We start from the raw sequence: 13,960 nt of genomic DNA on the forward strand, positions 1-13,960 counted from the left end.
ATTGTAAATTAACTATACTTAAAAAAAAAAAAAAGATTAAATGAGTTAATACTTAAAGGGGTTAGAAGGTGTCTGGCAAATAGTAAAAGATATATATGGTTTGTTCCCAAAATATTTAAAAATAGATGTAGAATCAGAAACGAAACGAGGTCACCCAGGGTGGTTCCTCTTTTGATGTCCCCAGAGTGTCCCAGAAGGGCGCTGCTAATCTGGGAAGTTGAAAAGCCCACCTGTCAGAGGCTCTCTGTTGCCACCAGCTGTCTGGCCATGACATCGCGGAGAAACCATTTGCAGTGGTCAGCTCCTTGGCTCAGCCTTTTAGACGCCCAGCAGCTGCACAGCTTGGTCCTGGGTCCTTCCTCTCTCCGTCTTGGCTACAAGACCAGACTGCATCATCTCTGAAAACACAAGCATATATTTCCTACCTCCGTTCTCCCCCAGCGCTGGGTTTGGTGGATGCCCTTCTATGCCTAACACCAGCTCATTGGTTTGATATTCTCTGTTTCCTGGGCTGAAAGCTTCGGCAGAGGGAAAGCAATCCCTGTTGGATGATTGTTCATTATTGGACAAGAAGGCTGAGGGTGTGCGTTTGGATTTCTTAGTGGCCGCCTTGGTTATACAGTGTAGATGCTGCAGCCTCTTCCCAAGTTGTTTGACCTTCTTGTCTTCTTGAAACCCTCAGCCCTGCTGAGCTGTGGCGAGAGTTCTTTGAGTGGCAGGTGTACATCCACAGTGCCGGTCAACATGATTCCATGTGAGGACGGTCACCCGAGCTGTCACTGTGGGACTGACTAAAGGCATTCTGACTCTCTCCATGTCTTTCCTTCAGAAAAAGCATAGCATATATTGGCTACATACTTCAAAATCTGATGGAGGTTCAGAGGGCCCTCAAGGGTCCACAGATGAATTCAGAGGGACCCTCAAGTCCCTGCAATGATCTGGAACATTTTGTGAGTTATGTGCAGTTTTCTGGGATGAGGGCAAAATTCTCAGAGTGGCCCATGCATCAGAAATAAGAGTGAAGAACCATCTCTTCACCCCCAGAAGAGCATTCATATGAGAAAGAGCCAAGGACAAGATAGCCCAAGGAGATAAGGAGCCCTGGAGGTTGAGATGGTGCTCCAGCATCACAAAGAAAGGTCACAGGGTCATCTCTTTAGGGCTTTTTCTCCTGGATCACCTCCTCCTCTTTTTTTTTTTTTTTCCTCCTTCCATAGTCACTCTTTGCTGGTGTTCCCATGTGCCAGCCATTTCCACTGCCTTGGACCTCCTCTTCCTTGGGAGGTATTTTTCTGCTTCCTGATGACTCAGTGGGGTAGGGTGGGGTGGGGGGGTGGAGGTTAGCACTTCTCCAGATCTTCAAGTCTTGTCCGTCTGTCTTTCTTGGCTGTGGTTTTGTCTTGCTTTGCCTTTAATGGCAATTAGGGTGCTTGAGATTGAGTGAGGGATTGAGGGCAAAGGAGATAAGGGATCCACTCAGCTTGAGTTCAGTCCAGGCCAGCATTTCTCAGAGTGTGTTCATGATTGTCACAGGCCAAAGAAGGGCTTCTTATAGTTGTTAGGCACTGGGGCTTCTGGCCCATTCAAGGTACAGCTCTGTCATTTACTGGCTGTATTTTCTTGGCCAATTTACTTTTCCTCTGAGTGGCTCTGTTTTCTTGACTGTAATGTAATACATTTAACAGAATCTGCTTCATAGGAATTTAGAGAGGATCACCTGAGATAATGCATCTGATGAAATTAGTGCAGGGCCTGGCACAAAGTAAGCATTGAATACATAGCAACTGTGATGATGATAATGGTGATGGTCACAAAGATTCTGATGAAGGCGAAGAAATAGGAGGAGGGCAACTAGGAGAAGCAGTGAAGAACTTTGCACAGGGACTGACGTGATTTATTATTCTCAATAGCCAGATAGTGAAATAGACAGCAAAATGGATGGATGGATGGATGGATGGATGGATGGATGAATAGATGGATGGATAGATAGATAGATGGATGGCCAGTCAAGTCATCAGATAATCTTGGGAATGTCCGCCTCAAACAAGGTCAAACAGGTTTCCATTATTTTCCCCTTGCAGGACTTTTCAGGTGCTTTACTGTGCTATGCACCATGAACCCCCAATTGGGAGAGAGAACGAGCTGAATTTCTCCCACTTCTTTGGCCACGCGGTTCTTTTTACAATAAAGCATCTCATGAGGCATCTTTAGTGCAGAGCTAGCTTTGGGAGAGGCCAGTGAAGACTCTTAGTCTCTCAAGGGAAATGGATGTGCGTAGAGCTCAGGTGGTTCAGTCCGTTCCCAGAGAGTAAAGGGCGTGCATGGGGTTGGGACAGAAAGACCCAGTTCTGAGTCCTGGAGACTCGTGCTATTTGGAGTGGGCTCTGTACCCGGCTCCTGCAGGGACCTGCTTGTGGCATATGAGGCAGAAGATGCAGGGAGGGCATGAGCTCAATCTGGGGGAGCGGCTGATTATTCATCCCCCATCCCGAGAGTCCCCAGGGAGGATTTGTTTGCCTGGAGCAAGGTCAATACATTCTCAAACCCAGTTGCCATTCATCCCCAGACAGGTCAGGGGTCAGTTCCTGAAGCATTGTTGATCTCAGCAGAGATGATGTGCAGGGTTGATATTCTTAGATTTGCTCATTCAGCCAGTCAGTCTGGCTTTCAGAGGAGAATCAGGTCAAGAAGCGCTTAATGATCCAAAAGGAACACTGGTGCTGCCTCCACCACTGGGGGCTCAAGTTTCTAATGATAATCAGCAGCTTCTTCACTTACAAGACCTACTGGAATTTTCTTTTGTGCATCTTCATAACCACTTTTTTTCTGGGGGGGGGGCATACTGTTGGGTAGGAGTGACCCAGTGTCCTGGATTCTTTGGGTTATTCCTGTTTCAGAGGCACTACTTTCTCCATCCCCATAAACCCTCAATTGAGTTAGAAATTCTCGTATTTTGTTTTCAAAACGGTGTCTTCCGTGTACAGAAGCTACGCCCACAAGCTCGTTAGCCTCTCTGTCTGAATTTTTGGTTTACATCCCGGAAGAAGAAGGTAGGTTCTTACGACAAAAAGGCACATCACAGGTAGCACCTGTAAGAACTATTTTATTTAACCAATTAGCAGTTGAAGGGAGGAAGGGTTTGGCGGAGGTCTGATTTGAGCTGGTTTGATCCTTGGAAACAGATGCTGCTAATGTGTTGTTACTATGACAACTACTGCACCCACTATCTGCTCAGAGCCAGTCCCTCAGCTAAACGTGTCTGTGACTCTTTTAGTCAACCTGTATATGACTCTTATTTAAATCTCTAGGCCACCCCATGAGGTGTAGTTACTAATCATATTCTTATTTTACAGATAATAAATCTGAGGCACAGAGACGTTATGTAATTTGCACCAGAACACACAGCTAGAATCCGGTGGAAGGGTCGGGCAATAGGAGACTATAGTAATGCCACAGTGAGAACTGATGCTTACTTGGTACTTATCACTCGTGTAAAAGCTTTCCGCGCATCACCTCATTTACACATGTTAACTGAACCCAATGGGCTGGGGATGTGTCTTCTCTTCCCCGGATGTGACTTTCCTAGCTGGATTGGTCCTTTGCTGAGGTTACAAATGAGGTGACTATAAGTTGGAGAACAGCTGATCGGTGGTCCAGTACATTCTACCCACAGTCTGTGGAAGCTTTTCCTGTGGAAGGTCTTGCCTCCCTGGTAATTAACATGATACTTTCAGTCTCCCCTCTTCCAGGAACTCACCTGTCAGTCCTCGGCCTCAGGGCCATAAGCATCTTAGGAACTTTTTCTTTGAGGTCCATTTCTTTTTGAGGTAAAGCCCTTCCGTGCTGTGTTCTTACCTGCATTGGATTGGGTTTGAATGCATGCCTGGTGGTGAGTGGAGTTTATCAATTTTGGTTCGAGTCGTTGCTCTAGAGTGGTCATTTGTCATGGTCTAGCAGAGGTTAGGGGCGTGTCGAAGGGAAAACTGGCTCTTGCTAATTAAGAAAGCACCTATTTTTGCTGTTTAACCTCAGACAAGTCACTTAACCTCTCTGAACCTCCCTATCATCCTTTGGCTACCAAAGGTAATTCTCAAGTTCCTACTGAACATCTACTCTATACCCAGTCCTGTGAGAAAGACAGGAAAACAATGATGGAGGAGGAGGTGGAGGAAATAAAATAGAAGCATACCTGGAAGTGATTACCAGCCGGATCTTTACCATGTTAGGTCAAAACACTGCTGGTCTTTTGGGGGCTTAGACAAGTGGGGTCATGAGTGCTAGGGAAGGTGGGGAGGCTGCCTGGAGCATCAAACGTGTGGCTGCTTGCTGAAGAAGGGGCTGTTCATGGGTCGTGTGAGGGAACAGAAAGAATGAAGTTTCCTACAGAGACCTCGGTGTGGGGTACACATGGGGCATTGAGGAGGCAGACTTGACCTGAGGATTGGGATGATTAGAAAACAACTGACATGAGTACATGAAAGACACGCCAAAGAAGAAAACATAAAATAAACCAGCACTTTTTGAACTTTCCGAGTGCCAGGAACACCCATATGCACCCTTGTCATTTCACGGCAGCAGCGTACCTGTGTGAAGGGCCAGGTGTTGTCCCATTTTACCCCCAAGGAGACCAGGGCTCAGGGCTAAGTATTTCATTCCAGTCAAATCTTTAAAAGGATGACAGAGCCAAGATCCCAACCCAGACTCTCCAACTGTGAAACTCATGCTTTTTCTACTGTGCCCAGATGCCCCCGGGTCACTTGAGATGACCTTGGAAATTTGTAGCTCTCAGTGGTCTGGAGACCCCTTGCAAAGGCAATATGTGAAAGCAGCTTTACTTGCATTTGTCCAAAGCATTCATTCAGTCAGTCATTCTCTTAAGAAGCATTTGGGGAAACTTCATTTGTCTACTCAGCATTTTAGTCATTGGGTGAATAAGAATGAATGGTATGCTTCCTTATTTGAGCCAGTCTACCTTCTAGAAGGAGTCATCACACTTAAAAGAATTATTATTATACAATGCTAACATGACTTTAGGACACAGGTGACAGTGTATTTAGTTCTGCCTGGGGTGGTGGGAAAGGTTTTGTGCATTTGACTTAGGCCAATAATGTTCAATTGGAAGGAAGTAAGGAAGGAAGGGAGGGAGGGAAGGAGGGAGGGAGGGAGGAAAGAAAGAAGGAAGGAAGGGAGGGAGGGAGGAAGGGAAGGAAGGAAGGAAGGGAGGGAGGGAGGAAGGGAAGGAAGGAAGGAAGGGTAGTTCTGCATAGCAGGCAAATTTGTAAGGAGTCTTAGATGCATGAAGGTGTTTGGCAAAGGCAACTTGCCAGTGTGGTTTGCAGAGAAGAGTGATTTGTAGAAGGAAGGACAGTGTGTATTGGAGGATGGATCTGGAAAAGCTGAGGAATATTGTGAAAGGCCTTGAAAACTATAAGAAATTCTCTGTCACCCAACTTGACCTGGAAATGGGGAGGTATGGGTAATTAGATAATCTGCATAAATTCATATTAGGAGATAACCACTGTTAATATCCAAAAGCTAAGGAGTATGCTTAACGCTTTCAGAGGAACACTCAGTTTTATGCTTTTTGTTTTGTTATGTTTTGTTTTGTTTTGTTTTTAATGGTGGACAAGTGGCAACTAACATTCGGCTGCTTTTCAAGAAGCAGGTAGAGAATGATGGAAATGGTCTCACGAGAGCTCCTGATCTGGGGAGGAGGGGGCAGCTCCTTCCCAGGCTTCAGGGACTGTTGGGCCAAGGGAATGTGCACCAAGGTTTCTAGACCTTCCAGTCTTTCAAGAGATGTTGTAGATCTACGTTTTATATAAGCTGCCTCTGTTTAAAAATACTAGCTTATTTTTACACCATGCAGACAAACCCTCCTCCATCGTCATCATCCTCATCATCCTCATCTATGAACTGGATTTGGTCCATGAGGCTGCAGTTGAGTCTGTTGACCAATAGAATCCGTAAGGCAGGAATCAGTCTTCTCTGAATGCTCCCCTCTCCCATCCTCCAGCCAACACTTGTGTTTCTGTTCGCTTTCCTTCTCCTCCATGGGTACGTGGGTGTTTCAACTTGGGGAGACTGCTGCTTGGAAGGGCTGCTGGTGGGCAGGGTCACCCTCGTGTTAGCTCTCAGGATCTGGGGAAGGAGACGTAGTATTGACAGCATGAGAGGAACCACTTTAATCCAGGAAAGGAAAAGAGAGGTCACTAACTAAGAAGGGGGTGTCATCACGGAAGGTGGAGAAAGACAGGAGAATTTTTGCAGGGAGGATGGATGAGCCTGAACTAGCAAAGGCGGGCTAAGAAAAAAAAAAGGCTTGATGGAAATCCCTGACACAGGGATAATTGACAGAACTGGCGCCAAAGAAGTGGCAGGAAAGCCAGAAGCAAGTGAAGAAGCAGAAGTAAACAAAAATGGAGTATATACCTGTCATTGTATTGAAGTCGGACTTCCAGAGGTTTGTAAAATATATGCTCTAAATGAAGGGTCGGCAAACCACAGCCTGAGAGCCAAACCTGGCCTTGGACCGTTTTTGTACGACCCTTGAGCTAAGATTGGTTTTGACACTTTTAAATGGTTGGGAAAACTCAAAAGAAGAATATTTCGTGACAGGTGAAAATTATAGGAAATTCAAATTTCAGAGTCCATTTGCTTATTGTAAACATTTTCACATGAAAACGCAGAGTTTTGAGTAGTTGCAACAGAGAGTTTAAGGTCCACAGCACCTAAAATATTTGTAATCTGCCCATTTACAGAAAAATGTTTGCCCTCCCCTGCCTGTGATGGCCAGAGTGATAATGATACATGGCCCTTGGTTTAAATTCAGTCTGTTTTGGCAACCTACCTATGTTTTCTACCTGCTGCCAGAACTATCTCCCCTGTTCTTCACCTTATTTTTTTACTCTACATTTTTTTTAAGTTCCTGCAAAATTCTATGAGCTTAATACCACCCATTCGACATTGGGTAGCTAACCATTTACCATGAGCCACTGGAAAGCAGAGATACATGGAATGTGGTACCTGCACATTCAGTGGAGGAAATGGACCCAAGAGGAAAGAATTACAGTCCAGTAATACTGGATGCTTCCCATTTGGGAAAACAGAACCCATGTTAGAAAAAAGAGGTTTTGCTTAGTGACCATTATTTATTTTTATGTTTTATAATGTCATAAAGTTTTGGGGCTGGGTTTTGAACAAGGGTACATTCTGTTCATACCATTTTACAAGTATAACCACTACAATCATACATGGCAGTAATATCTAAATATAAAATCAGAATCAGAGAAAATGTGAATAACAGGACTGGAGGTGGTGAGACAGGAAGATGAAAACACAAACATGCAGGCAGTAAAGGCCAATAAAATGGACAGAGTTGAACCTCTTTTTGGGCTCTGAGCTTCCTGGCAGCCAAAGTGAAAAGGGTCACAAAACAACGAGCCTTTATTTTCAGAGAGAGGAAAAGAGATACTCATTACTCAGGAGCAGAAAAGCTTTTGTAGCATGGAGTTCTTAAAAAGAAAAGAGAAAATATCCTCTGCAAATGATATAGTATACATCTATATGTCCTGTGTGTACAGGCACACCTCGTTTTATTGTGCTTCACAGATACTGCGTTTTTTACAAATTGAATGTTTGTGGCAACCCTGTGTTAAACAAGTCTATGGGCACCACTTTTCAAACAGCATTTGCTCACTTCCTGTATCTATGTCATATTTTGGCAATTCTCTCACTATTTCAAACTTTTTCATTATTCTTCTATTTGTTGGTATCTATGATCACTGATCTTTGATGTTACTACTACAACTCGCTGAAGATTCAGATGATGGTTAACATATTTTAGCAATAAAATATTATTAAACTAAGATATATACTATTTTAGACATAAGGCTATTGCACACTTAATAGACTACAGTATAGTATAAACATAACTTTTATATGCCCTGGGAAAGCAAAAATGTGTGTGACTTGCTTTATTGTGATATTCTGTTTATCACAGGGGTTTGGCATCCAACCATGATATCTCCAAGATCTACCTATAATATGTTTCTGAAATGGATCATCAGGTTCTTTAAAAAAACAACACATAGAGTAATACACAGAATAATCTTTTGTATTTATGTAACTCTACAGTTTCCAAAACACTCCCATACTTTTGCTTATCGGAGCCCTCTGGGTGAAGGGTAAGTGGGTATTGTCACTTCTATATGAGGTTCAGGAAACAAAGTCTAAATGTGTACGTTTCTGGCCTTCATGACTGAATTAAGTTCCCTGCCTCCTGGTCCAGTGGTCTTTCTACTTTATAACACCAGAGACATAGTACAATCTGACCCACCCCTTACCAAAGTCAGGAAGAGCTCTCTCCCCTCCCAGGAAGCTGTCTCATGGCAAGGCCACTGTCCTCACTGGTAACTTCTCAGAAACGCAGTGTTGAAAGTCAGAGTCAAAAGCTAAAATTAGAAATATCAGGCTGTTAAGTAAGAGGGGTCAACTCACAGCTGTTCCTGGAGCTTTCCGAATTGTAACAAGGTGGCCCCTTTGATACACGAGAATCAATTACAGAGAAACCTTGTCAAGATGGCCCAAATTCAGCCTTAAATAATTGAATTCTCTGCCAAATGCTGTCCACTGTCGTTATCTAGAAATGTAATTATGCAGCTAAATCAAGCAACTAAAATTAGTGTCGTGTAAAAACACCTTGGTGATCTAAAAGTGGAGGAATTGACATTTGGATTTAGAAAAAGCCAATAGTTGAATATGTTTTGCGGTGTCTGAAGCTCTCCAAGTTTCGACAAAATCCATATCTCGTGTCCTATTTCAAGTTCAAGGTGGAATGTGGTAAGCAGGTGTCCGGTTTGAAGGTGATTTTCGATGATCCCTGGGCCTTGAGCATAAGCTGAGTGGGCTCACTCTGTGCTCTCGAAATTGGGAAACTCTCAACACGCCCACGTTCTTTCCTGGTATGCAGATTAGAAGAGTGCCAATTTGAATGCTCTCTGCGCCTTCAATCTGAAGTCAAAGATGTGTCTATACCAGGTATTAGTAGAAGAACAGGAAACACAGGATAAGAATGGCAAATACTGTATGCATCTTGTATTGTACACATCATGATAGGATACCAAATACTTTACTTGTCACACGACCCTATGGGGATCTATTACTATCTCAGTTTTCCAAGTGAAGAAACTAAGGTTCAGAGATGCTGAGTAACTTGTTCAAGAACACACAGCTATTAAGTAGGACACACAAGTCAGCATAATTCCAGTTCATGCAATCCCATCGAAGTTTATCTATTTCCGTGTAATGTATCCCAGACAATCACTCGGATATTTTCAAACATCAGAAAGATTTCAAATACTAGAATGTGTTTTTCACCTGCAGTTTTGGTGTTCATTTGCTATGCCTTTAAACTCAAGGAGCAGGGAGTCATCTCTTATTAATAGACTGCATGTTAAAATATAACAATTGAAAGCTCAAAGACAAAAAATGTTTAAAAAAATTTTTTTAAGGCATATGAAGTTCTATTACAGAACAAAATAGTACTGTAATGGATATCGTGGCTGATTAGGAATTGTGTTTGTAGCCTGGCACTGCCTCTCACACGTGTAGGGCTGTGAGCAAGCAGTTCAACTAGTGTGAACCTCATTTCCCATGTGGACCAGGAACTGATAATAGTACCTACTTGGGAGAGTTGTGAGAATGAAATTACAAAACATATGTAAATAATTTAGCTCATCCTGCGTGCATAGCACGCACTGCAGATATTCGCTGGTGGTACTATTATTTGCACAAATCACCCTTTAAAACTAAAACCAGAGAGAGAGAGAGAGAGAGACAGAGGATAACGAACTCGACTAAGTATCTTCATTTCTTTGTGATCAGTACCAGAGGCTGCCCGCATTCCCCTACTTAGGTTTTAAGTGGCAACTGATAATCATATCAATTTACATTTCTCAGTTTTCCTCTCTAGACATCCCACGCAGACTCCGTCCCTTGCCTTTTGCCCAAATTCGTTAGGAAGAGCCCAAATCTCCCAGCTTGACCAGCTCTCTCCCAGTCTCTTGGTCTCTCTCACTCTCTCTGAGAACTAAATTAATGAAGAGTATTTGGTTAGTCATGTTAGGCAAGCCGTTCCCAAAATAGAACCTTCCATTTTGGTAGCTTCAACCCTGCAGCTGCTGTGTCTCTTCGTCGTCTGGGAAGAAAACTTTCACATTAAGAGTTGCTGATGCCGGATTTTCTTTCTCTCCCCTCTGCGCATTGATGAGCGTTTGGCTCCTGGCAGCAGCGATCTGGCTCTCAGCTTTGTGGTTCTGAAGAAGTTGGGTCTATAGATTTTCCCCTAACTCTCTCCATTGGTGCGTTGAGCTTCCGAGGGAATCCTACCTTTCCGTAAAGCATGTTGCCTTCTCAAGGAGTCCTCCTGCATCCCTATGGCGTGCCTATGGTTGTTCCAGCAGCCCCCTACTTCCCCGGACTGATCCAGGTAATTCAAGGCCACTGCCAGCAAGCAACTTAACTCCAGAGCACTCAGAGTAATAATTGGAATTTTTATGGTTGAGAAAGCAAACACTTTTAATACAGGAAAAAGCTCTCGTGTAGTCAGTGGGAAGACAGTGGGAAATCAAAAAGATGGATCACCCTAATCTGGCTATTGACATCTCTCATGGCTGAATAAATGGTGTAGTTGAGCTATATTTGCTTGTATTGATCTGGCTGCTGTTTAACATTCGTGCCTTTGCTTCGGGAGGTTGGCCACGGGGCAAAGGATTTGCTCTCCCTCCCAGCTTTCTGAGGGACTCAGTCTCCCAGAGCAGATCATGAGGCAGAGTACCTGATCATGAGGTGAGTTGGTTAAGCGCTTTCACCCAGGAAATAGAAGGAGAGTGAAATATGCATTAATCCGTAGCTTCCCCTTCCCGTGGATTGTCTATTTTCATAGAGGCTTCCCCTGCCCCCCAAACCTGGGTTGAGTGGTGGCACGGAGGCAAAAAGGAACACTCTACTGACGGTTAATTATGAAGTTCAGAGATTATCCTAGGAATCCCTTACCAGTTGTTTACATCTTAATGATGACAAGGAAGTGAAGGATTGAAATGTGTGTTGGTATTACTCTTAAGGCTATTAATTTTGTGTCGGGAGAATCATCAAATAAGATATTTGGGGCCTTTTTTTTTTTCCTCATCGTAAGCGTGACTTCTTAAGCAAGTGTTGGCTTCTGGATGTGTGTCTGAATTTCTCTGTGGAAGGCTAACTAGTGACAGAGCCTGAACATCATAGGAAACCCGGGTGTTTTCCACTGTGGTTTGTTTGTTTGAGAACAATCTCTCTGTAATAAATTCTGTATCTTGTTTCTACAGGAAAGGAAAACTACACGTAGTTAGGATGTCCTTTTCCCTTCAGCCTTGTGCTTCTCCTTCCACAATAGTTTAAAATTCTGCAACACCCAAGCTCATTAATTAAAATTTCTGGGGAGGGCTCTGGTCAAACCCCTTTTTCTCCTATGCTGAATGTTGTTGTTACCTCTGATAAACTGTAAGAACCTTGGTGATTTGAGCCATTCAGGAGTGATTCCCAGTAATCAAGCAAAACGTTCTACCATCCCAGATTTATGGTCCTTACTCATTTTGGAGGCTCCTATATTATTGTGAGAAATAACAGACTGCTTGGAGAATGGTCCTTAACAACATGGAAATTATTCCATCTTTCCGGGCATAAGCAGGCCAGTGTGGCCCACACGAGGTCTGAAGTAGAACTCAGTGGCAATCTGGAAGGCCTTTGCTTCCATTGGAAATTTGGGGTGAAGTTTAGACGTTGGAGTTTTGTCAGATGCTCTGCCACCCTGTCTGATAAATAATTACAAGCAAATCGTGCCCTTCACTCTATGCTGATTGATGCTGAAATTGCTTTAGAAAGTTCTCATAAGTTCCTGTTATAGATTAAGTGCCGGTGTAGGAAAAATAACGGCACCCACTGAAATGGGTGAATGTAATCAGGCTTAATGGACTCGAGAGCTTGTTGGGAATTAAATAACTATCGATTCGCTGGAATGTTGCCGTCATTACAGAATGCCACTCTGGACGTATTACCCCAGTGATAGATGAGAAGACACCCGGGCGAGCTGAGAAGTTGGGGGCCCAATTTCTTCCTCCTTTGCAGAGTGTTTGAGAAACACGTCCAGTTATTTGGGGAAGGAACAAGTGATTTTACTTGCGAATCTTCGCCGGATCATACTTTGTTTTCCCAGGTGACACCTCTGGTAACTAGTTGCCCTTAAGTCAGGAAAGCAGTGCAGCGGGGAGCCTTAGCCCAGCTGCTGTGACGTCGTTCATCTTCTTCCTCTCCCACCCACCGTGGATCACACTGAAATGCTCTGGACAGGGAGAAACTGGCCTTATTTCCGGTGTTCTGAGACAGCCTGTGTTATTTATCCAGTGGCATCAACTGGAAACTCAAACACTCCATTGCAGCAACATTTCCAAGCAGAGGAAAGGCAACTCGAAGGGAGAAAAACTACCTCTAACTACCTCTCTCTCTCTCTCTCTCTCTCTCACACACACACACGCACACGCACACGCACGCACACACACACACCTTTCAGCTGATGCTTCTGATGCCAGCTGCCCTGCATCCCTGCAGACTATATCAGCTTGCTGACCAATTTGTTGATCTTGTGCGTTTCCTCCCAGCTCTTCTAGATGCAAGGGCTTTCCTAGAGGCAATTAAGGTGCCACCCACACCTTCATAATGTGATCAACCAGACAGTCAAATGATCCAAAATAGAGTGTGTACTCCATCCTCAGTAGTAAGTTCCCTGTGACTGGAGATATGCAAACAGCTGTAGGGGCCACTTGGCAGGGTTGCCGTATCAGAATTGAAGATTCCTCTCAAGGTCTTTCCAACCCGAAGAGCCAGTGATTCTATGGTGTAAGAACTTCCTTTTCATAATCGTTTCAAGTGCCACTTCTTTATTGCCCTGTTTTTGTCTGCTCAGTGAAAAAGAACAAAAAAATAATTGATCAGACATCATAAGAGGCTTTTAGGAGAGCATCACCTTATCCTGCAAAGGCAGTGAGTGAAGATGTTTCGTAATAATTCTGGGGACGTTACTCAATAGGATTTTTTGTCCCAAGAGTAGATTCAATAGTGACCACTGACCTCACCTGCCATCCCCTAGGAAAACTAGAATCTTTACCATACTGAATCTCCTGAACCCATCTTTTGATGTCTGAACTTGTTGAATAGATAGCAAGGCGGATAGTTTTTCCTTCTAGCCACGTAAAGAATTCCAGAGTGACTGTGGAGGATTGAGCTGAAGCAGCTTGGACAGTTTCATGGGGAGTGAGAAGCAGAAGGGGAAAAGAGCAATATTACCAAGTGCAGTGTATAAACACCGCTCCTTTCCCCTTGGTGTAGACCTTAATCTTGGTATCTCTGGATAAGAAGAAGCAATGTGTCTTCCCGTTGAACCTCTTTACTGCTTCTCAATTTCCAACAAGACCTTGAATGACCAATGAGATATCTGACCTGAGGACAAAGGAGATTTGACAAGTTGATTGTCAGTCAATCTTGAGCTGCCAAGAGGACTTACCCCAGCCGTGGACCATGCCCACCCGGTGTCAGACGATATCATCCAAACAAGAGCTTTGTAACTGATTAGTCTGGTTGGTGTTTGGGTCTAATGAGCCCTTGGCTCTGGGTTCAAGTTCAGACTTGAGCCCCTCACTCTAGATATTTGTCCTACAGATATGCCCTTTGACCATCATGGCTAGATCATTCTCCACACTGGGACAAATCATTCTCATCTCACCCGGGTATTACAGATGAGGTCAGGAGACTGTTTTCCTCGATGGAGGGCAGTGTAAACACAGCCACGTCCATGTCACCATGCATTTGTTAATTTAGTTACTCAATCGCTGCCCACATATTCCATATCGGGCACTGTTCTAGGCACCTG

The 13,960-nt window shown here is 43.9% G+C and overlaps 1 protein-coding gene across 19 annotated transcripts in view; it reads left to right on the forward strand.

The window, feature by feature from the left end:
- Nucleotides 1-13,960, forward strand: part of RBFOX1 (RNA binding fox-1 homolog 1) — a 1,497,346-nt gene that overhangs the window by 1,133,263 nt on the left and 350,123 nt on the right. For 4 of the 19 annotated variants that reach the window (XM_036826204.1, XM_036826210.1, XM_036826198.1 and 1 more), the window contains exon 1: nucleotides 10,177-10,489. The exons of 14 other annotated variants lie outside the window; for them this stretch is intronic. In XM_036826204.1, coding sequence (XP_036682099.1) covers nucleotides 10,403-10,489 — 87 coding nt within the window. In that variant the 5' untranslated portion in view covers nucleotides 10,177-10,402. Of the gene's footprint in view, nucleotides 1-10,176; nucleotides 10,490-10,778; nucleotides 10,849-13,960 lie in introns of those variants that run through there. One more of the 19 variants, XM_036826209.1, reaches the window with a different exon arrangement.

The sequence above is a fragment of the Balaenoptera musculus genome, chromosome 15 (genome assembly GCF_009873245.2).
Source record: "Balaenoptera musculus isolate JJ_BM4_2016_0621 chromosome 15, mBalMus1.pri.v3, whole genome shotgun sequence".
Taxonomy (NCBI): Eukaryota; Metazoa; Chordata; class Mammalia; order Artiodactyla; family Balaenopteridae; genus Balaenoptera; species Balaenoptera musculus.